Raw genomic sequence first — 25,469 nt, 5'->3', positions numbered from 1 at the left:
CTCTGCGTCTCTGTCGGCGCTCTCTGCAGTATTAGTGCTGTTTCAGGTTGTTCTTTGTGTGTCCGTGTGGAGAACTGCTTTTTGTCCGACAGGCTGAACAACAGAAGTGCTACTGCTGCACAAACGCCAGGATAGACTAAATCCGAGCCGCCAGTCGGTCAGTGAGTAAATCAGTCAGCAAGCTTTTTTGAACTGGACAATTGGAGAAGTGGTCCAGGCTGTTCAGTGTGTCAGTCGCCTCTCTGCTGACTTGCTAAGCTAGCTGCTTCAGATTTAACCTGCTTATAGCTCTTGGGTGGGATTTTCTTTATTATGAACTTGCACTTAAGTTTACTCCTCTTCTGTCCTTTTCCTTTCCTTTTCTCTTTTGTTTTCCGTCCATTTCCCCCTTCTCTTCTCCATCTGGCTTTACTTACCTTGTGTGTGTGTGTATGTGTGTTTGACTGTGGGGGTTGGTGTCTAATGTGTGTGTGTTTGTTCTGCTCTTATCTCGTCCACACCAGACCTGCTTTCCAGTCCAAAACCTCAGCTGTGCCCCGATTGGCTCAGAAACAAACTGCCTTCTGTCTGCTCTGTTATTGGCCCGTTCAAATCCTCCACAATGGATTACGCATTATTTGATTGTATTCTCCTGGTAATTTATCAGTTAGTTATCAGGAGAACATGATGAATGGTTTAGTTTGATTGTGTAAAGAAGCTTTTTGGCTCCGGTTACATGTGGGTACATACAGGTGTTGGGCTCGCTACTCCACCCAAATGCACCGCACCAACTACTAGCAATCATTTCAACCTCAATCTGTCCAGTATTGATTTGTTCACAGTCCAGGCACTTTCTTGTATAACTCAATAGGACTTATCCAAATAGCCTCATTCCCAGTGTGTGTGTATGTGCAGTAAAATCTGGACGTGTTATTCATCTCTTCAGATCGCTGGCATGAAGTTTTTCGGGAAAAACACCAGCAATAATACATTAATCACTTCCTGGATTTTTCCCTCTTTGAGTCATAATTTGGTTAAAGTTTACACAGGCTCAGTATTTGTAGAGTCAGCATTTTTTAGGTCAAGTGTGCGTTGAAGGGTGGAGGGAAGCAGCCAGTTGAGACTTGTTGTTCGGGGAGTTTTACTTAAAAGAACCAGCTGTGCTCTCAGTTTTTAGCCGGGCTGAGTGGCGTCTTAGGGGTGAATAAGCACTCCCCTCTGACTCCTTCAGAGTGACACACGGACATGGGATCTGATCGTGTTGATAGTTTATGGTTTGGTTTCTATGACGTTATAAGATACCAATGTCTAGAGTCATCTAAAGATTTAATTGCCAGATCATAAAACTGTTGTGTCTCCTTCAGTTCCCCAGAAAAGGTTTGTTTTACAAAAAGCTGAGAGGGTTTTATAGTGAATAGTAAAACGGGAGCCTTACGGTACCAAACTGTACTTCAACCCGAACACTGACAGAAACAAAGGGGTGGACAGTAAACAGAGAAGTGGGTGTGGTTAGGGCTGCTCAATTAATCGTATTTTAATCACGATTACGATTATGGCTTGCAACGATTACGACAACAACGTAATCGAAATAAAACGATTATTTTTAAATTATTATTACTTTTTTTAAATACTTTTTTTTTTTGGGGGGTTTTCAGTTGAATTATACTTAAAGTTCAGGGTAATCAACTGTTAAAAACATACTGTTCACATTTTTTTTCTTCAATAAATGGATGTTTTCAAAGTCAATGAATAATCACATTTAATAATCGCAATTACAATTATTGACCCAAATAATAATAATCGAGCCATAATCGAGACAACCCGGTGACAATGGGTGAACAAACACACAGAAAAGGAGGAGGGGATGGTTCAGATTTCCTAAGAAAGAGTGAAATCTGACTCCCTCTGGGGCGGGTGAACACATTCACAGACAGTGAGAGAGGTAGGGGAGGAGGGGGAAGGTAAAGGAGAGGGGAGGTGGCTTTTCTAATGTTTCTCTGTGAACGACCAGTCTCTCTATCATCCCCTCCTCTCCTCTCCTGTCCTGTCCTCTCTCCTCCTCGCCTTATCTGCCAGCCAGTGCCTGAGACACTGTGCATGTGAAGTTGCTTTAAATGTCAGCATTTGAATAGTAACAGAGATTAACGATGGGGAGATAGACTCGGAGCGTAAGAGGGGGAGAGAGAAGACGCGGGAGAGGGGTGAATGTCATAAAGATAGCGTCTATGAAAGGTTTTGACCCCTGCTAACTGCGCTAACAGCTATCGCATGAAACACACACACCTTTACAAACACATTATTCTGATTATCTGGACAAAGAAAGAAATAAAGAAGGAAATGGATGAAGGGGATGTTCCCGTGGAGGTGTGATCGGGAAGGTGTCATGTTGACTGTCAACATTTCATTTAGGTTTGTTTAATTATGCCACCAACATGAGGAATTTAGAGCTTCAAAGTGCATTATTAATGCGGAAGTCTAATTTTCTGATTTACTAGATGTTTTCAATTGCAAGCAAGAACACAGAAATGAGTTCCGGTTGCAACAAAAAAAGGTTTTGCGATTATTCTCTCTTAGTCGATCGCTGTGAACTACATATTGTGGTGGAAATGATCGTCTTAAGAGAATATAAAACATCATTTCAAAGAGTCTTTTAAGTTTTATTGCTATAATAACAGGGTTCACATTTTCAAATGACGACGAGAGACACTGAATGTTCAGAAAGTTCACATCAACTCCCCTATATACTATGTATTGCCCTTGAAAGATGTCCTTAAAAAACCTCTACGGTGGCATTAATACCAACATGCAACAAAAAACTGTCTTCCTATTCATTTCAATGTGGATAGTCAGGACTGAAAGGCATGCTGGGAAAATAACCTGCAAAAAAGTGCATTCAGAATCAACTTGTGGAGATACACAACCCAACGTCCAATCGTGTAACCTGCAATTAATGGGCCATTCAAATCAAATGGGTCAATCAATGGAGTGTCATTCAAACAGGTTGTTTAAAGTGACACCCCCACACCTCTGCGCAGCTCCGTGCTAATCCCCGCACCGCTTGATTTGGTGTGAATGCAGGCTTAATGAAATGCGGCCACACTCAAAAAACATAAATGCCGCTGTTTTATCAAAAGACGGTTCCTCGCAGCTCACTTCCTGCTGCTTTCGTATTGTGTGACAGTGATACCCTGACGGCAGGTCATTAGTAAGTCGTTCACGCCTCATTGTCTGCTGATGATGCTTTTTGTTTGCGGTTGTCCAAGCAGAGATGTGTTCACAGGTACTTCATTCAACTCCCTTTGTCTTACAACGCAGCGATGAGAGCCTCGTTCAGCAGAAAAAGTCACATTTGAACAAAGAAAGCCCCTCAAAAATACAGTGAGTGTGCTATTTGCCGCTAACAGCCTTTTACAGAATCAGTCAGTTTTCATTGTTAAAAACATTCATGTATGCCTGCCGGATAAAATGCCAACATGCAGCGATGGAGGTCAGCGCTGTCTTTCACAGAGAGCGGCTGTACGACCAAATCATCAGTTTGTTGAAAATAATGCGGTGCTTGAAAACTGCTTGAGTTTGAATTTGAATTGAAAAGCGGCATTAACCCCAGGAGAGGAGCGGAGCGGGGCGAGGGGGAGAAGATAGTCAGGGATGGACGGACAGAAAGGCTCCTCACAGAAGGAAAAACACACATTTCTGTTTTACTGTTACTGTCAATGGAAACTCCTGAATCAGCTGAACACACACACACACACACACACACACACACACACACACACACACACACACACACACACACACACACACACACACACACACACACACACACACACACACACACGTCTCAGATTCAATTACAGCATTGTGAGATGAAGGAGAAATTCTTCAGCCTTCAGCACTTCCAATTAAACTACCTCTCTGAGTGTGTGTACGTGCACGCATGAGTGTCACTGTGTGTGTGTGTGTGTGTGTGTGTGTGTGTGTGTGTGTATTTGGGTGTGTGATTGCGCGTGCCAGTGTGTATGTTTAACAGGCGAGGTGTGTGTATACGGGTCTTGGCTTTGATGGCGTTGCGCTGCGCTGCAAGGGCCACTGAAGCGTGATGAGTGAGGGTTTGTGTGTGTGTGTGAAGTGTGTGTGTGTGTGTGCCTCTCTGATGTCACCTTGTATCATTGCAGGCTAATTTCACCTATTCTCATAGAAGGAGGGAGAGAACAAAAAAGTAGAGACGACTCAGTGAAAGTAAATGATAAGGTACAACTTTATTAGTGTCCTTGAGGCGGTCAGGGCAAAACACACACTCATTTAAAGCAACAACAAACACACAGGAAAACATAGTGTTGAAAAACACAAAACATAATACAGGCCACTTTGAAGAGTGCCTGATAAAGGGACAGTGTATACTAATATAAAGTTATACTATGTCATCATTTCCGCATGAATTTGTCTCCTCTTTTTTTCTTCTTCTCCGTTTTAAGCTGTTTTCATGCGTTTCTTCCAAAATCTAGACCCGTCCCACAAAGCCATGAATGATTAGAAATCCGGGTCACAGACATAATTATTAACTGGACTCTGACAAAAATGTTTAATGATTTGGACGGAAACAGTATTACTGGTGGTTGGAATTGGAATTTAATGACGTAAATGTAATTATTGTGCTTGGAAATGATTTCCGTTTGCAAAATGGAGCCCCTCATTCCCTCCTACATCAATTCCTATTTATCTTTCTCCCCCTTTCTGTTCTCTTCTCTTTTCGGGTCTCCTTCCTCTTCCCCTCGTATTCTCTTTCTCCTCCTCCCCAATCCTCTTCTCCTCACTTGTCCTTGCTTCATGTTCTATAACTGACTCCTTTAACTTATTATTAACAACTGTTAGAGGGTGTTTCTCAATGTCAAGGAAGGCTGCTCCAAAGCCACTATTTCAAGGATACTACATTACATTACATGTCACTTGTTAGACGCTTTTATCCAAAGCGACTTGTATACTCAATACTGTGGACAATCCCCACAGGAGTCATTTGGGGTGAAGTGTCTTGCCCAGGGACACAACGACATGCTGACTGCAGTGGGGTTTGAACCTGTGCCCCCCTGATCCCAACACCAACGCACAACCCACTGCACCACACGCCTCCCCACTACGTCATCGAGTGCCGCCAAAGGACTGCTCCCATGTCCAGGATACTTAGAATTCTACCGAGGCCGGCGTACTTCGTTGCGGGACATTTCGAGGTTGCACATGTGTAGACTCCGTGGTCTTAAAATCCCCACAATGCTTTGCGCACGGACCAATTTCCAAATCTTTTGCGGAAATCGCGCTCCATTTAAGGCGGGGCTTCGCATATGACGCACACCTGCTAGTCTGTTGGTAGGGCTGCTCGATTATGGCAAAAATCATAATCTCGATTATTTGGGTCAATAATTTATATCACGATTATTAAAAACAATTATCCATTTACTTTGAAAACATCCATTTATTGAAAAAAAAAATGTGAACAGTATGTTTTTAACAGTTCATCACCCTGAACTTTAAGTATAATTCAACTGAAATAGCAATAAATAAAATAAAAAATAAAAAAATAATCGTTTTATTTCGATTATGTTGTTTTCATAATCGTTGCAAGCCAAAATCGTAATTGCGATTAAAATACGTTTAATTGAGCAGCCCTACCTGTTAGCCTGTTCCACCATTCTTCGTTTTCCGAGGCTAGGAAGGATTCTTGCATCGCTTCTGAAGGACATGACTCAGAGGGACTTGTCCTACCAAGGAAGCGTCCTCGACATTGAGAAACACCCAGAGACAGGGAAGGAAACAGATAAAAAAGCTGTTCTGCATTTTGACAGCAATATCAAAACGTAACCAAAGGCCTCGATTGATCTCCCAAACAATTAATTTCCACATTTCATTTTCTGCTTGTCTCTTTCCTCTCCCTCTCCATGTGTTCCTCTTTCACTCATCCTCTCTTATCTGCTCTGTGGTGATAATATCTCAGCAGCCTGCAGACTGAAACAGAGCTCTGCTGATAGATACTAGACACAGTCACAGAGAGTATGTACTGTACGTACTTTAGAGAGAAGATGTCTTTTTTCGAGATAGTGTACATACCACTTCAGGTACCTGAGCAGATTTGGCCTCTGCTTGTGATCAGGGCCATGACGTGGCGATGTAACGGTCATCAAATAGTGTAAAACTGTACTTTAGTGCAGTCAGCTTTATATTTGATTGCTAACTAAATATATATGTTTCACTTTTTTAGCATAAAAGCATGTACACATTTGACCATACAGGCACAACATACAGCATAACAAGCCCCCTTTAAATTCACTCATGATTCAACCAAAGTGTAGTCACTTCACATTAGTAAGGCAGTTGTTGAAGAATTTATGATTTAAAATGGGTAGATAGAAGAAAGTGCTTTGAAATCCAAAAAGTAATTTCCTTGAATATGCACACTCTCTGATATCGTAAAAGTTATGCTGATATGATCCTGCGTCAACGTCCTTGCATATCTTTTATATTCCACATATCTGCACATCATGCTTTCAGAACTCTGTGACCTTACTGTCAGGAAATGCGATGCCGGAAAGCAATCATCTTTTCATTTCTAGCATACATCAAATAAATGTAGTTTAACTAAATCTTGAATTATAAACATTTATCAACAAAAGAAACACCTTATAGCAGAACCAACCCTTTACAAATCCCCCATTTAATGTATATACAGATTCCTTACATGAATTTGTTATTTCATAAATAAAACAGTCAATTTTTACAGAATATAAAGTCTTATACAACATCTCTCCTTGCATCGAATCACTATGGATCCATTCAGGGGCTGAATTTATATATTATGCAGTTTAATGGCAGATGTGAGTCTAACAAAAACTGCTTTTGTGGTAATGCAAGTGTAGAGCGATATTCAATGGCATTGTAGACTCTAAATATTTACTATTGTGGAAGCAGTGCCAGTTTGCAGTATAAAAGAATTTGTAACAGCTGAGGGAAAAGTTGTTCATTTTGAGTTATTGAACAACACCAAGGCCGCACCGCACTGACATGATTCCCCAATGTCATAAGAAATATACTCTAATGGCGCATTTCCACTGCAGTGCGTAGCACGGTATAAGCGTGCCGTGCTAAACCCGGCCCGTTTTTTGTTGCGTTTCCACTAGGGGTAGTTCCGGCTAACGGGTACGGTTTCACAGTTTTTCTGGCTCTCAAAAATCCAGGTTCTTTCCGGGCCAACCACCGGGCTGAATATGCTAAACTAGTGAGAGAATTGCTGGCAAGGGGGCTACAACTACAACAAAATCAACATATTTGACTGTGATTTAATTGTAATACACGTTTCAAAATGATGCCGAAGTAACAACATACTGATACCGGATAGTAAAAACCAAGAATTAATGCTTTGACAAGTCTGCAGACAAGACGGCAGGCGAAAAACCTTTTAAAATGCGTGTTTTCTGAATGGAAATCGGCTAAGCTAACGTTGTATATGCTCCGACCGTCCTCACTCACAACAACGGCCTATGCATTACATTACATGTCATTTGTTAGACGCTTTTATCCAAAGCAACTTACATACATTCAGTACTGTGGACAATCCCCACTGGAGCAATTTGGCCTACCAAGGCCTTTCTATACCGTACTAAGCCGTGCGAGGCCCTGCAGTGGAAATGCGCCATAAGTGTTTTGCACAAGGCCACAAGTATTGACATAGCATTCTTACATTCAATAATGAGCCATCTCTCACTCAAAGAATTGTCTTTGTCAAAACAGATTTCCTGAACAGAAAAGCACCTCAGACCTTCATTTAATTTAAGCATTTCCCAGGGATTTCTATCTGAGCAGACTAGAGCTGTTAGATCTGATTTAATACCGTCTATTCTGCACATCTGTTGGATGACATGGGAGGAAAGGAAAGCTAATCAAACTAGCTTTTGTTATGCATTCCTGCCGCGTTGCCAACTAATAATCTTGATCTAAGCTAATAACCGAGGAATTACGCTGTCTGCTTTTTCTTTACCCGGTGCCCCCCCCATGAGGGTTGTCCGCATCCATGTTTCCCAACAGTTTGAGTCAAAGCACTTTCCTTTCCTGGAGGTGGAGGTCAATGCAAATCACCGCAGAATGAGTCTGAGTGACGGTGGCAGATGTTGTGTCTGATGCCATTCAACAATCTTTTAGAGAAGACTTTCCTGTGTCACTGAATGTGTGTGTGTGTGTGTGTGTGTGTGTGTGTGTGTGTGTGTGTGTGTGTGTGTGTGGCGCGCCTCTCTCTGCCCTTGAGCCTTTATCAAGTCCTTCTAATTATTTTATGATGCAAATGAGTCGCCATTATTTCATTAGCGAGGCAGCCAATCACAGAAGCTGATTAGGAAGTGATTAGCATGCAGTCGGTTCCTCTCTTTCTCCCACAGTGTCCTTGTGAATGCAGAGGAGGGGGGCAATAATGTCCCATCTGGACACACACTCTGCATATAGTTGGAAAAATGTTGTCGGGATTTGTGAGACAATATTATACAGTTGATATTTACAGGCAGACAATACACAGTGTGTTTCTGGAACATGTGGTTATAATATATATATTTTGTAATACTATCCAGATCAGATGACTGTGTAAGCTTGATTTAATGACAAAGACACATATTACTATCCAACTACAGAGAGTTTTAATCTAATAGCTCATTGTTTTGGTGATATGGCTTACATTTGACCATTTAAGCACACTCATATTAGGCGCATTCACACCGCGGTACTTTTCCCACAAAGGTTCATGAGAACTTAGTTCATCAGAACTCTTTAGTTCTCTTGAATTAAGTACAGATCGCGTTCACACCGGAATAAGTCCCTGGGGGAGGATTAGGCAAATGAAGCCGCTGACGTCACTTCTTGTTCTTCTGCTTTGGGTTTACTGGCAGGCCACAAACAACTTCACGGCGTATACTGCCGCCCAAAATCCCCGGCCGGAAGTCCCCGGAGTTGGGGACTGGCTTCAGTAGAAGCTGCTGGGACTCCCAGCAGCTTCTACTGAAGCCTTCAGAGTAAATCGCCAGAACGCCGACACCTCCTCATCTCCACCGCTCCCATGTTTTATTTTGTGTTGCCATAAGTTAGTCTCTCTGCATTTCTGCGCTGGGCTAATGCTAATGCTAATAATGCTAATAAAATGGTGGCTTCACAACACTTTTTTTGAGTTTTAGGGGGCGTGGTTTGCAATCCGCCCAGCCAATCAAAAATATAGCTCTTTTCTCACAAGAGAGCCGCATTAGAGTCCCTGCTCTCTAGCAGGGACGTAACAGGGGGTAAAAAGGTTCTCATGAACGAATTTTAGTTCCGGCTCTTTTTGGTGTGAACGCGACATTTCGGAACTATATCGGAACCATAAGCTTTGCACCAACAAGCCTAGATGGTTCACAAACTAGAGCATTTAGCTGCTGAACAGAAAGATATTTCACAAAAAAGAGATCAAATGAGACTAAATATAGTACTTGCACAATTTCAAACTGTTTGCAAAAACAACTTCATATAAACCTGGTAAAGTGACAATATGTCAGTGTTTAGGGGTTGTTTCTGCTGAACCCAAGAGGCAACAACATCAGTCATTGCACGTGTATTTAATTAAAGTTTTTTTTACCACATTGAAGTAGCATCAAAGATAACTACTCCATCAATAGATAGATGAATATATTTGAAACTTATGAAACTCTTAAAGTAAGACATGGCTTGCGTCCTGTCTCTCCCAACAGAAGTAAAACAATAGTTCACGGTCTGGTCTTTTCATTATTGGCAACATCGATCAGCTGTCAGATGCCTGAGTCTGTTGATGTGTGTGTGTGTTGGTTTAAGTTGGCAGGACATTGAGCAAAGGCAGAAGTGTTAGCTGAGAACGTGGGCGAGTTGCAGGAGGTTTGTGTGAGTGTGTGCAGAGAGTTTCACACATATTACCGCAGACCCCCTTTTTCAGCACACACACATACATACATATGGACACACAGCAACTTTGTTTAGTGTGGTTACAGCGAGAATGTCTATCTGAGGTGTGCAGACGAGGGAAAAAGGAATGCTTTACGATTAAGGGTGTGAAGCGCAAATTTAAACAAGGACATGTTTTTCTTCACTGCTAAGCCAAGGCAAAATACCTCTTCCATCACGGCACTGTATCCGAGCTGAGTGGATCTGTGTGTGTGTGTGTGTTAGTGTACAGAGTTAAAAGCCCACAGCACATACTGCCTTTCTAACACGGTGGGTTTAAATCCAATTTCTCTGTCTGCTGTATACTGCTTTCAGAGGCAGAGATTCCAGAAAAACAGCTTTGAAACTGAATGGAGCTTCTGTATGGATTTTGTAGTTTTTTCGAGGTTAAACAAGGCCAAACAAATGCTTTAGCATGTACCGAGGCCTAAGTACTTCTGCAATGCCAAAAATATGGACCCATAATTTATCACTGGAAGAAAAACAGACCAAACTTCTTCAGCTTTACACTAAACAAATACAAAGGCTGCAGCCACACACGAACGATAACGGTCGTATCCGCTACAGTTCTCTATCATATAGACGGTTTGGCCACACGAGGCCGACATGGAAACGCAGAAAACGATAACCATAACGATAACGGGTCCCTTGGTGGGTAGATATGCAGACGAAACGCAGTGGGGGGCAAACGACTCCGTGTCTACGCCCTATACGATCATTTCCTGATAAAGATGACGCAACAGCCCCGCCTCTCCCCACAGAGATCAGCTGGTGGGCTGCCAGAAGAGGGGGAGGAAAAGAGAGGCTCAGTTTTTTATTATTATATTATTATATAGACTCGTAATCAATTTGTTTTAAAGCTCAATAAATAACAAAAAAGACCTCTGACCGGCACTTTTCTAATTTTGTCCGGAAGATTTAAACTTTAACGGACATGTTGACCAGCGAACAAAAAATCTAACTGAAACTCTGCCACACGCTCCCCTCGTCCCTTGGAAGAGGCGGAGAGGTGGGTGTTTTTCATCTGCTGGTGGACTACCGGAGAGATTTACAGCAGGAGCAAACGCTTGCCTCGGGGAGGGAGGAAAAGAGCCAGAGCGTCCACCGCGGAGAATAAACAGAAGGGCAACCATGGCAACCATGCGCGGGAAGTCTTCTTTGCTGCTTTTGGTGTATTTTGTGGCAGACTACAGCGCCACACACAGGCCCGGCATATGTACTACAGCGTCTCCAGCGCTTTCGAGCGGTCTCGTGTGAACGGACATGTTTCTGGTGCCTATTGCGTGTGGACGGAAGACTTTTTTTTATATCTAATTCGTTTGCGTTACCGTTCTCGTGTGGCTCCAGTCTAACACATTTGACTATCCTGCCACCTAGAAGCCCTCAGCACATACCGGTTTTTGAGCAATTAATACATTATTTGTTATTTTTTATACTCCTAACCTTTATTCAAAATATCTTACATACAAATAATATTAACATGCTATTTTCTTTACCTTTCCTTGCACCTCCGCTTACTTGGTTTATATTTAAATATGTCTGGGATTTTAGCATTTGCTGACCATTTACATGCCAAAAAACGTATATAACACAACACAAGAAAGGGGAACCCCCCCCCAAAAGGGTAATAGTGCCTCTTTAAACCACCACCAAACATTCAGGATAGGCTTCACAGTAAACTACAGTATTTACATAATACAAAATACATTGTGTATACATTTTTTTTTAAATGTTCTTACCTTGCTAATTCAACTTGAACGTCATATTACTGAATGATGATCAAACCTTATGGGATTTATTTGGGAACTAAGATACAGTTAATACAGATACAGGACAAAGAGTACTCATGGTAATTTCCACAACCTTACTCTCTCTTTGCCAACAATCTGGAGGTCTTTTCTTCACTAAAAGCGTAGAAAATGCATAAATGTGGAAAACTTACGATTCTGTTTTTAACAAAAGATAGTATTTTCCACTATAGAGGCATAACATGCACAAGGTTACCCTTTTCTATGAACAGGCAGAAAGCATACCTACACTTGTCCTTGCCTAGGCGGCACACTATTCCCATTCACATGCAAATGTCTCCTGCTCTTTTAACCCATGCAGAGAGCTACCTGACAGCAAGATGTAACCTGACACACACACTGTGGGAGACAGGAAGTCATGGAGTTTTACACACACACACACACACACACACACACACACACACACACACACACACACACACACACACACACACACACACACACACACACACACACACACACACACACACATATACACATACAGCAGCATTTGTTGGACATCAGTTAAGTTAGATTCTGTACACCCAAGCCATAATAGAAAAGTTTGGAATAGAAACATGCATGGTCTACTTTGTGCCCTCTACTTGTCCCAGCATTTTTCGCTTTATAACTGGAGGTAACTCGCTGTGACAAAGGCTTAATTGAATTGAATCGGAGTTGCACGAGGAGAGGCTGGTTTAAAGAATGACGCCCAGAGGAATGTGATCCAGTGCATCTCCGAGGCTGTGAGTCACAGGCAGCCGTACAGCCGGCAGCCGAAGACAGTCGCTTAGTTTGATGTTAACTTGTTTCTCCTCTGGCGGCGGCTGTCACCTCTTGGTATCCCTCTGTAGCAGAGCTCAGATCAGCGGGGTATCTGAGGGCCTGTCGTTTTGCTCTCCATCACAGCCGCCGCAACTCGCTCTAGGACACAGGTAGCAGAGCTGCAGCACAAACTGAATGCTGGGAGATTTATGTCGCTGGCCGTGCCAGTTAATGACAGTGCTTCATGGTGGCTTGCTTTCATATACCTTCTTTCCTAGAGGGGTCCTGGTTATAGTGTAAACATTGCACCTGTGTATCTTGGTGTTGAATTTCTTTCATTACTTATACTCTCTGGAAAACTGAAGGTTAAACACAAATATTCTTTTTGACAACAACAAAGACAAATACATGAAAATGTTTTTTATTTAGCCTTTCTTTGTTCTAATGATGTTGTTCTCCACTTTGTGGTAGAACAATTTAGCTAGGTCAAATAATGTTGGCATCAGGAGGACTAAGAGTGTCTTATCTTATTACTTGAAATGGCGCAAACAAGTTTATTAATTCAATTACCTTTCAGATCTTCAGCTTTGTTTCTGTGTTAAGGTTGAACTGGGCCTTTAGTCTAGAGCTGGGCAATACATCAATATTGATATTTGGATAAATCTTTCATTATCATCTGGGGTTTGGTTATTTTAATCACAGAAAACAGCTTCTTAAATGATTTTGTATTCCTCATTGACAGTAGACATGAAACAGTCAAAAACATGACCTTTGATGATGTTATCTTTGGCTTTGGGAAACCCTAAATAGTCATTGATGAATCGAGAAAATAGTCAATAGATAAATCAACAATGGAAGTAATACTTAAGTGCCGCTCTTATATATTGCAAATCACGTTCATAAAACGATATAAAAGATCTTCTCCTACTTTGGCCAATGTCAAAAAGGACAAATATGACACACATAACCACCAGTGACTTGAATCAGATGGCATTGTGGCTTTTCTTAGCCATATCTCTCCTGGCCATTTCATGAACACAAGCCCTGCATCGCTCTCAGGTCAGTGAATCAGATGGCTGGCAGTAGCCCGATAGTTATTTCTATCAGCGATATTGTCATTACAAGCCACATATCATTGCAAGTTGATTGTTCGGCTGGCCGTCAGGGACAAGAGGCGTCTCTCTGCGTTAGAGCGAGTTCCTGTTGGGGCGGGGCCACGGGGGGTCCAGCTCACACATGGCGGTCCCGAGGCCGCGGTGCTGGGCTCAGATGATCCGCTGCAGGCCGTGATGGCTGAGTCAGAGGTGATCCTGAGCGGCGCTGAGTGATGACTGTTGGAGCTCAGACTCCTGGTGCTTTGTTAATGAGCTGAGACACGCACAGAAAAACAACACATGAGAAAAGTTTGACTGCATATGCAATATTCAAATCGCAGGAGGTGCAATATTTGTTCTCGGCAGCAGAGATATTCTGGGCTATAAACGCTACTTTCTAGATTCCAGATCTTCATTAAAAATCAAACCATGATCATTTGAATATCTTTTTCAGTAACCAAAATGATCAAACCCAGCATGAATCTTCATTTGTCATTGTTTCCCAATCCTATTTCCATCCCTAAATAGGACTATGGAGGAATTCATGTTGCATTATTCTCTTTGCAGGGAGCTGCATGTTCGATGAGGGTCTCGCAAAGTGTGACTACCAGCAGGATCCCTACGATGATATTGACTGGACGCACATCAACACACAGGAAGTGGCGTACGTCTCTCCAGAACTGCCCAAAGGTAAGACCTCACTTCCTTTCTCCTGTCTCTCTCATACACCGTGTTTACAACGGCAATCGTTATTGATCTGTGAGAAATACTTCTGATGGTTTTTCAAAGTACTTTAAAATAGAATACTATCAATTGTTATGGAGTATCTTTACGTGTACTCTTATTCAAGTGAAGGATCTGTGTACCTCTTCCACCTCTAGCACCTTGTCCTCCTGCACATTTCCTCCCTCTCCTCTTTTCCAAGACATCCTCTCCTCTTTAATCAGTTGTGTTTTTTCTCCGTGGTGATGATGAAGGGGAAATTAAATCTTTGTGCCGTAGGGCTGAGGGTCTAATTAACAGAATATGAGGTCATTAATCAACGACGGGAACAGCGAAGGTTGCCTACATTACAATCTTAAAAAGCTAAATGTTATAACAATAACCAGCTATGCTATGTTGAGATGGTAACTGGCGTCAGAACAAATTAAAACCACAGCCTAAGAGGAATTTTGACTCGAGTATGAACAATGGTGCTAACCACATTAAGGAAAGCATGTTCAAATATTACAACCACAAATTGGCTTTGGGTTTGTTCACATCTTTTCTCTCTAATCCTTTCCTCTAGTCTCCTTCCAACCTTTCCTTTCCTTTCTTCTAGTCTCCTTCCAACATTTCCTTTTCTTTTCTTTCCTTTCCTTTCGTCCACTTGTCCTTCTCGCCTCCTGTCCTCTCCTTTCCTTTACTCTCCTCTCAGCTCATTTCCCCTTTTTTCCTCTACTCTTGTGTCCTCCAAATGTTTCCTTTCCTGTCCTCTAATATACCTTCCTCTGTCTGAACTTGCCTCACTGTGTCTCCTTTCTTCTCCCCTCCTTTCATATTGTGTCCATGTGTTTCCTTTCCTGTAATGTTGTCTTTGTTCCTGTCTTCTATTCCCCTTTCCTCTGTTGTATCATCTCCTTTGCTTTCCTTATCTCTCCTTTTGTCTCCTTTCCTCTTCTCTAGTCTCCTTGCCTCTTGTCTCCATGTGTCCCCTGGTGTCTAATTTTCCTCTCCTCTAGTCCTCTTTCCTCTCTTATCTTCTCCACTCCATTCCTTTCCTTTCCTCAAGTCTCCTTTCCTTTCCTCTCATCTAGTCAAATTTCCTCTTGTCTCCATTTATCTTCATTCCTCACCTCTGTCCTCTTGACTCGTCTCCTTTCCTTTCCTTTCCTATCCTCTTGTATCACTTCCTTTGCTTTCCTTATGTCTCATTCTGTCTTCTTTCCTCTCCTAAGGTCTCCTCTCCTCTCTGTTTTGGTAGATTACGACCATGTTACCATGACAATAATATGTGGTTATTTATCTCTCATGCTTATCATCCTGACACCCCAGCCCCCGCTGACATTTAGAGAAAGGTTCAGTTCAACACCAGCCCTTTAGGATTTTCACATAAACACACACCTCCTCCCAAACTGAGTGTATACCTGCGGTCTTGCATATATTTACTATGACACAAGAGCGGGGGGCCTCATCCAATGGTACAAAATCTAACATTTAGTGATATTAATACAAAGTGGTGTCACTAAGCAGAGTGGGCACTTTGAAGAGGTTAAATACGTGGCCCGAGCGCGCAGAAGTAATGCCGGGAATTAACATAGCATTACCTCCTGTAGGAGAGTGTGGGATGAGCGGGGGGGGGGGGCACGAGGATGTCAGGGCAGGTTAATGGTTTGGAGATGTTGGTTCAGAGCGTTGCCTAAAGGTACGGGAGCACGAACTGACATTTGATGTGTTAATAATGCCAGCAGGGTGAGGGACAGCGGTGCTTGAGGATGGGAAACGAGGTTGCTGGAGGGATAGAATAGGGATGGAGCACACACAGTAAAATTTGGCCTCATTTAACCCATCCTAGTACCAGGATTCTAGTACTGGCAGTGGGCAGCTATTGTACTGTGCCCGGGGGGGGGAAGGGGGGTGTCCGGTGCCTTTCTCAAGGGCACCACGGCAGGGCAGGAGGTGAACTGGGACCTCTCCAAGTAGCAGTCCACACTCCATATTTTAGGTCTGGTCGGGGACTTGAACCGGCAACCCTACAGCTCCCAGTCCAATCCCCTACTGACTGAGCCACTGCCGGACTATAGAGATACGGCAAGGTCTTGTATTTGGAAGAAGGAGCAGGGAACGGGCGAGGGGTTGAGCTGAAATGCCTTTCCCTGGGAAACATTGTTAATGCCTATTATTAGGATTGTTGTTTTGTCAGGCTATCCCAGCCACCAGTAATTTAGGAGTTCTCTGGTCCGGCTGCCGTGTCCCTGAGGCCGGGGCATGATTTAGAGAGGAGGCAGTAAAGCATTTGGGCTTTTGACCCCTTCAAACCAAGAGATATCTACTCCCTTTGTTCAGGGACGGTTGCAGGGAGTATACGTCACCTCAAAGACCTGTGGGAGTTAGTTCATTTTACTGATTACCAGTTCAGAAGGTTGTATCTATAGTCAAAGGCATTGGGAGAACAAAAGGCGTCATATTAAGGCTTTACATAGACAATATTTCAGCTAACAATAGTTTTGTTCATTATAATCCACATTGCTGATCACCATTTGTGCTTAAGGCGGTATTTAGATTGGAGGGATGGTTTGGCAGTTTTTTTGAAATAGAGATAGAACTATTCAGTGTAATCTCTCTGAGGGTTGATGTTGGCACTAGCCTCCATGGCAGGGTCGACATGCCACGCTGGCAGCGCGCGTCGTGCCAGTTGAACATTCATGGGCTTGGGCTCTGGGGCTCAGCGGACTAAAGCAGATACTCTTGACTCATAATGTTGTCAGCCAGTACCACTCGAAACCTATTTGGCATGCCATTCTCTCCGTGTCTCTTGTCTCACTGTCCTCCTGTTTTCCACAGTGTACTGGCTAATAAGGGGAGGAGGACAACATGCATTTATACTGCAGTAGAGCTGCTCTCTGGTCCAATGGATGTTTTAATAATGAGACAATAATGATGGTTGCAGCAACACAAAAATTAAATCAAAAATCTATGACAGAATTCATACAAAACTTGATCATTGAGCTTAACAAAAGTGGTATTTGTTGCATTTGATTTTTTGAACCCCATGTTATTCGACAGCTAAATTGCTTTTGTTTAAATGGTGCATACAAAGTGCATAAAGCAACACATATTGGTGCTCTTAGGAGAATCTAGTATATTTCAGATTGTATAGAGGCACTCATAAGAAACACTTGAAAACCTCCATTCAAACGATAAATATGAAAGACAGGTTTATAGAAATACCAGAGGAACGGAAAGATTGAATTGTGAGGAGGGAAGAGACTCTAAGGTTTGGGAGCAACAATGGAAATTCCTAAACACCCTTTGATTTGATTTGATTTGATCTTTTCTTCAATTACCTTAGTGTTGTTGCTTTATTGTGGACATCGTTGTTTAGAAGTATTTCACTGGGGTATGCTACACCAAGAGAATCAGATTTTCTACATCCCACTCAGTATGGTTGGTAGCATATCATCTTTGTTCCTATTAGCTGTTATTCCAACTGAGGGCTTTTTCTGTTTTGCAGAAAAATACTCTGTGTACGATTTCTCTGCTTCTGCCGCTGCTGTTGTTGTTATGTGACATATCTAGGTCTTAAGGCTGTCTCAGGGGTATTTTTAGCCCCGTCGTTACATTGTGCTGTTATTCTATTAGCGGCCATTTTAGTTCAAAGACATCAGCCATTTTACAAGCTGGCAGACTTCAGGTGTCAGATGTTCTTGGCGTCATACCGTCTGCTTTCTTAACAGGTACGATGTGTCATTTGCATGTACTGTCGATCTTTTACTAATCATAGTTTTTCAAAAGCCATTTTTGTCAGATTTCTAGAACCATGCAGGTGAACGGCTGCTTTACCAGTTTAGACATTGGCTATTTACCAACTATTATTCAGTTATTTTTTACCAATCCTTTATCCATTTGTTTTTGTAATTTGTCAGCTGGCAGTGTTTTGCTAAGAAGAGGTACTAAAGGTTATATTTGTGTGTGTTTTGACATATCTGGGTCTCTGAATGATAGGAATATTTTTAGCTAGCACACCATCTTGGCAGCCATCTTAAAGGCACTTGTCACCATCTTAGTATCACTGCCAACATATTGAGAAATAGGAGTGACACCCATCGTGTTTTCATTTTGGATTGATATAGATTACGGAGAAGGAGACAGAAGATGGTGCTGGCCTGGCGTCGTTTCTGTTGTGATGGCTGTAGCCCCGTTTTCAGATTTTGTGTCTTTTTGGGGACAACCAGGAAGTAGGATTTTGTCACGACTGAAATAGAAGTGTGTGTTTTTGTATGCGTGTGTGTGTGTGTAGGCGTGAGTGGGAAAAAGAGATCAAGAGAGGGAAGCAGAGCCAATCCAATAACTAGGATACAGTGTTTGGTTTTGACAACATGTGTGTGTGTGTGTGTGTGTGTGTGTGTGTGTGTGTGTGTGTGTGTGTGTGTGTGTGTGTGTGTGTGTGTGTGTGTGTGTGTGTGTGTGTGTGTGTGTGTGTGTGTGTGTGTGTGTGTGTGTGTGTGTGTGTGTGTGTGTGTGTGTGTGTGTGTGTGTGTGTGTGTGTGTGTGTGTGTGTGCACTAGTTGAAAGCCTCTTATGTTGTGCTGTAGTCTGTAGAGAAAAGTGTTTTCAGCAGATTAGCTAAACAATAAGTGATAATAACTATTGTTCTTCAGCTCATTGTATACAGCACATTGTTTATTGTATAATATGGAAATAGATTTAACCAGTTGGTTGGCGGGCTGTTTGTTCAACTGGAGCACAGACATTATGTTGTATTGTATTTTATTCTATTGAGAACTGTTATGGTAGTGTATCACTTCTCTATTTTCTTATAGTTCCACATTTTATTTTATCACACTCAAAGCTTCTATTGAGGTTTTTGAATGAAGCTTAAAATGTCTGTTGTCTGACTTAACCTTGTTCTTTTTTTTTATTGTCAAAAAAAATCCTCCTTTTTTAAATGGAAAGTAAAGAATTAAAGGTGAGGTAGGTAATTTTGGAGAAAGCAGCTCGAGTGCACTAGAATTTGAAAATACACAACCGGAAGAAATCTGCTACTTCCTTACTGAGCCCCTCCTCCAACACACACGAACGTGCACATGACCAATGAGGGCACGAGATAAGTTTGTGCACAGATGGAAAGCTGACAGGCAGGTTGGCATCCAATCATTTCAGCCGGGCCGGCTAAAATGATTGGTCGTGCTTTTTACAGCACCACGGCTTCCACAGATGACATTTTTTATGGATTTTTTGTCAAAGCACTTCAGATATTCATTGCTATCGGGATGTTAAGAGCATTCCATGGAATATAACAAAAAGTGCATCTCGAGCCGGTTTCTCAAACTTACCTACCCCACCTTTAAGGACCCAAAACATATTAAAGATATTCAATTTATATGATTGCAAAAGAGAGGAAATGGCTAATCCTCACATTGGAGATGCTAAAACTAGCATATGTTTAGCATTTTGCATATGTTTTTGCATTTTCAGTCTGAACCAATCGTGAAAGACCAAAATATATTGTAGTTATTCAACTTATGTTCACGTAAAACAGAGAAACACAACTAATCCTCACTCCGGAGTGGCTAAGACTAGCATATGTTTAGCATTTTAACTTGAGAAACCATCTCAATAATTAATAATGAAAGATCGACAAACCAATAATCAACGCTTTGATTCAGTGCTTGTTCTATTCAATTCATTTATTTGATATCAATTAAATAGATATCATGTTTTTTTCGATGAGCTAATGTGAGATTGTGAGATTAGACATCAGGCAGGATAGGCTCACATTTCATCATATTTCACTGGAACAACATCTGGTTGAGGTCTGAGCTGATTACTGGAACATCTGGACGTCAGCTCACCCAGATTATAAATAACATCGAGCCACGTTCCCTATCATCCATTACTGTAGGTCCAATGTATGTATTCAATAGTGACAGCAAGGATAATATTTACCTGTTGTGCATGTATGCAAACTTAGCTTACCAGTGTTGACTGAAAACATTCTCCAGAATCCGTAGGAAGAAGAAAACTAATGGGTTTATATTTGAAGGCAGCCAAGAAAGGAGGAACAAAATAAGGCAGAAAATGATAGCCCAGAGGATATGTTTAAAAAAAATGCAATGAATCATGCAACGCCGCTTGGTTGTTGCAGGTAATGATATGTTGCAGCCTGTGGAACATTTTTTACAAGTGTGGTTAAGGAATCAAACATCAGCTACTCGTATCAACGTGGCATAATGCAAACTGCAACTGGATACTTGGATACATGATTTTGATCAACTTTCACTCATTTTGAATGTGTAAACCTGCCTTCACGCCACACATTTGAACATTGTATTACCTGAAAGCTGCAGAGTTGATTTACCAAAAATGAAAAGGAGACGCTAAGGGAAAAAGAACATCAAATAAAGGAAGTAAAAAGAAAAAAAGTATACTCCTTTCCTTTCTTCTCTTGCCCATTTCCAATGTGTATCTGGCTTGCTTAGAAACACATCATCACAAAGGGGAACAAATGACAAAAACACAGTAACAAGGTATTTACATGTTTGGATCGGCTGATGAGTGATTTATAAACCATAAGCCCAAAAGAAATGAGAGAAGAGAGTAAACACATAGGAAAGACTAAAGGCTCTTTGGAGCTTTTGTTCTCATGATAGGATACTGCTTCAAAGTGTACATGTCAAACAGGAATGAGCAGGGAATAGAGGAGTTTACCTTGGCTTCCTGTTCTTTGTGTCCTAAATGACAGAAATAAGCTGTTAATGGATTACATTCTTACATTGGATTTCAGTGCTTAATGGATGGGACTCAAACACAGAAGAATGTCTCTGATAGATAATAATAATAAATATCAGATGGATACAAAAAAGGGTTAGGGGTGATTAAGATTCAAGATTATACTTTCCACATGCACACTACAGATATCACAAAAGACAACAAAACCAATAAGCAAAATAAAATAAAAACACTTATTTAGCTAAAACAAATTATGCAATGTTAAAAGTTGCTTTACATTTAATTGAACTACAATTACTTGACCTGGTGTTGAAGAGCACTTTTTTTGTACACTTGTATTCAGTCACTGTAACAGCCCCATTCACAGAACTGTTTTAGCTGTCGGTTTGAAGTGTTATGTCTTCAACAAGGATTATCTTCAAGCTTCACAGTAGCAGAGAGTTGGTTTACTCGTGTAGGTACATGTAAGGCAGGCAGTGCGACTACAACAAGTCCAGTCGTAGAAACTAAAGTACCCCCTCACCACTGCTAGTCTGTTCAGGCACAGCAGGTATGTGGCGTCCAAGCACAAACAAACAAAAAAGCTGATTAAGAGATCTCAGAGGTATTTGATCCTCCCAGCAGAGGGGAAATGAACAGAATACCAGCCAGATAACAGTAGTTAAAAGTATTTAAATATTTAGGTTTGATTAAAGAGAACCTGTGAACTAGATCCACCTTAAGTGACATGTGATATTTTTTTGTTGACCCTCTCTTTGTCCCTGTGTTTAGGTACCTACATGTACGTGGACGTCTCGCAGCACGACGAGGGGACGAAGGCCAGGTTTCAGCTACCTGTGATGAAGGAGAACGACACTCACTGCATCGACTTCAACTATCTGCTCACCAGCCCCGGAGGCTTCAGCCCCGGCACCCTCAACGTCCTGGTGAAGGTACTGAGAACAAACACAACAGAAAACAATAGAAATATGTACCGTAATTTTCGGATTATAAGCCGCACCTGAATATAAGCCGCAGCAGCGGCATACCACTCTCGGTTCCACTTTTACTTTTGCGCGCTACCTGTCTCACTCTTTTCCGCCCTCCAGCTTTTCCTGCTGGAACCCGCCGCTTAAAGGTGGGGGTCCGCGGACCGGCCATAGAGCCCATCGAGTTAAAGGTGGTGGCCGTTAGCTGTACAAATCCATAGATTAGCCGCACCGTTATATAAACCGCAGCGTCGAAAAATAGGGAAAAAGGCGCGGCTTATAGTCCGAAAATTACGGTAGTTTATTGCACTTAAAGGTCACCTATTATGCAAAATCCACTTCCTCATGTCTCTTCTACATCAACATGTGGAAAAGAGATTCTGAAAGTTTCAGGAAAAAATATTCTCTCTCTTTTTGTCCTGATCCATTTCTATAAAAACCTGTCTGAGAATAAGCCGATCAGATTTTGGCCACTTTATGATGTCATAACGATTTTTTGGCTTGTGTCACCATTAGCCAATCAGCAACCAAGGTAGCCCCCCCCCCCCCACACCTTATGGGATGCCAAACACTTCAGAGACATGTTTTGTATATGCCTGAGACCGATAATATATTGATGAAAGACAGTATATGGGGGTCCTGTAACGGACTGGGACCGGACCCAGTAAACATACGTCCGTACCTTTTTTAATTAATTTTGAAACCGTGAACAAACAAAGCTGTTTAAAAAGCCTTTGCAAAGTGTCTGAGGCGAGGTTTGATTTCACGAAACACAAGCTGGATTGCAGTGTTTGCTTGTTTTTGTTTTCTGGAAACATAAGGTTCTTCTACTCCATAAAACAACTCTAGATGAGTTCAAGCGCTGAGTAAAAGCGTTCTGTTTGTCACAAAACCAGATGGTGAAAAAAGAGCCTCTTAAGTTAAAACAAAACAAAACAGGATTTATGGGAAATGTGGTCTGGATTTTGAGAAATCGAACCACAAATGACGCAGTTGCAAAAGAGCCTTCAGTCCGTCTCGATTCAACCTACAGTTTGGGTAAGGTTGTACAATTAAGTGTAATAACCATTTACCATTTAACAATAAAATGCTGACCTTTTTAAATCAGCAAACATACATCGCTGACACCCTAAGAATGTGTTTTGTTTCGAACAATAAGGATGATCCATCAAAATGTGTTCAGCAGACTTTTGGAAGTGTTTAGAAACCTAATTAACTGAAGATTGCTCGTTACAGCATTTCCTGGTCCTAAACAGCAGGGGAGTATTATAAGTCGGAAGTCTGCCCTTGAATTTCATGAAACAAAATCAAATCCACATTACTGCAAATCATTGCTGAAGTGTTGTTAGAAAAATCGTTCTCCTACCAGCGTAAAGGTGGGGGTATAACTGACAAAGAACTCTGACCTCTTCATTTGCATGAGACAGCAGCGTCACCATTAAAATATATATTTTGTTGAATTATTCGTTGAATATCTCCTCGTAAATGAAGCGATGCGTCTCTGGGTACGTCACGGAATATAAAGGACTGTGTGTTATGTATGTTTTATATCGTGTTCTGTGTCTCCTCTAGGTAAACAAGGGTCCCTTGGCCAACCCTATATGGAACGTGACCTCCTACACTGGTAAATACCGGCTTCAATCAATCTCACATGTCATAACTTATTCAGATTTGATTGTCTTGTGTTGACCTTATCGTTGTCTTTCAGGTAAAGGCTGGATGAAGGCAGAACTCGCCGTCTCCACCTTTTGGCCCAACGAATATCAGGTAACTCCCTCAATGATAACCAACACACACACACACACACACACACACACACACACACACACACACACACACACACACACACACACACACACACACACACACACACACACACACACACACACACACACACACACACACACACACACACACACACACACACACACACACACACACACACACACACACACAGACACACATGCTATCACACAGACATGCTGGGAGGCAGCCGGCTGATTTATCTGTGTTGACTGAGGCTCAGGAGGTGACGATTAGGCTAAAAAGAGGCTGAACAGAAATGCTGTGGGTGTTTGTGTGGGGTGTGGCGGCCAATTGGACATTCATATTGTTGTAAATGCTGCTTTATGTCGTTGTTTTTAATGAACACCTTTCTGACAATGGGATTCACAGAGGTAGAAATGGTTGAGTGTTAAACAACACATTTGCTTCAGTGTTTCTTCTTCTTTCTTAATATCCTGCTGTCAGTCAGCATGATCTGTGTGTCTTTGTGTGCTGGTGTTGACAGATGTGTGCACGTTGTGGGATAGCTTGTCTCCAAATGTCCTCGCAGGCATACACACACACACTGATCCTGTTCACACACAAAGCCTCGAGACCCTGTAATATTACTGCAAGGCGAAGTGTGAAAGCATCCTCCGAATGGCCCATCTGGAGCCCGGTCCCCCTCAGTGACTCTGGGAGGAGATCGCCAGCATGAAACCTGTGTGTCAACATGTTTTAATTGAACATAATCATCCTGGCTTGCTGAGGCTTATGTAGGCATTCAGGCTATGAAGCAGGTTATTGGATTTGAGGTTATGAAGCTATTTTTTCATGTTGGAACATGTTTCTGTTTTAGCACTTAGGCTTGAGATGTAATTAGAATGGTTTCACCAGGGGAAGCGTAGGCACATGCAGACACGTGTTGTGACACACACACACACACACACACACACACACACACACACACACACACACACACACACACACACACACACACACACACACACACACACACACACACACACACACACACACACACACACACACAGGCAGCACTTTTTAGACCTTGTAATTGAAATTGTGTCTTTATTTAAAAGTGTATTCTGATTGAAAACTTGCTTTTAGATGAGCTTTGAGTTCCTTGACTCACCACACGTTAAACCCACAGCAGAGTTAGAGATGCAGTGAGTCCATTAGTTGGCTAGATGGTGAATAGAAAAGGATTTGGCAACTATTTAGATGAAGCAAAACAATGTATTTTGCATCGCATTTTTTAATCGGCCAAACAACCTTCTCATATAGTTATAAAAATAATGATGAACTTTAATTAAAGTGTTTTTAGAGGAAGCCCTAAACACAGATGAATAATGGCTATTCAAACTACACCATGAAGTGGAAAAACACTCCTCGCCTGCAGATTGAGAATGTTTTGATGCCGTGGCCATATATGCATACATCAAAATGATTTATGCCTTTAGTTGATAAGAGGATGTTCTCCCTTCTCTGGAGTGATGATATGTCAGTCCGTAGCCTTCAGCACATCACAGTTTCTCCCATGTGAGGAGTTGTAAACCGAGCTATCAGTAATCCGTCCTCTCTCTGACGAGAGCAGTCAGGCAGTGAGCGCTCGACACCTGCAAGATCGAAAAACTGTCTCCTAAGAGGTGACCATCATCGGACCCCTGGATTCAAGGCTCAAATGAAAG

At 41.9% G+C, this 25,469-nt stretch overlaps 1 protein-coding gene across 22 annotated transcripts in view; it reads left to right on the top strand.

Moving 5' to 3' along the window:
• Positions 1-25,469, top strand: part of ptprk (protein tyrosine phosphatase receptor type K) — a 122,868-nt gene that overhangs the window by 31,508 nt on the left and 65,891 nt on the right. For all 22 annotated transcript variants that reach the window (XM_079646665.1, XM_079646670.1, XM_079646666.1 and 19 more), the window contains 4 exons: positions 14,165-14,287; positions 21,800-21,960; positions 23,569-23,620; positions 23,705-23,763. In XM_079646665.1, coding sequence (XP_079502791.1) covers positions 14,165-14,287; positions 21,800-21,960; positions 23,569-23,620; positions 23,705-23,763 — 395 coding nt within the window. The remainder of the gene's footprint in view (positions 1-14,164; positions 14,288-21,799; positions 21,961-23,568; positions 23,621-23,704; positions 23,764-25,469) is intronic.

The sequence above is a fragment of the Notothenia rossii genome (assembly GCF_949606895.1).
Source record: "Notothenia rossii genome assembly, chromosome: 8".
In the NCBI taxonomy this organism is placed as follows: domain Eukaryota; kingdom Metazoa; phylum Chordata; class Actinopteri; order Perciformes; family Nototheniidae; genus Notothenia; species Notothenia rossii.
Note: the sequence above shows the minus strand (reverse complement) of the source record. Positions and strands in the feature narration are given on the sequence as shown.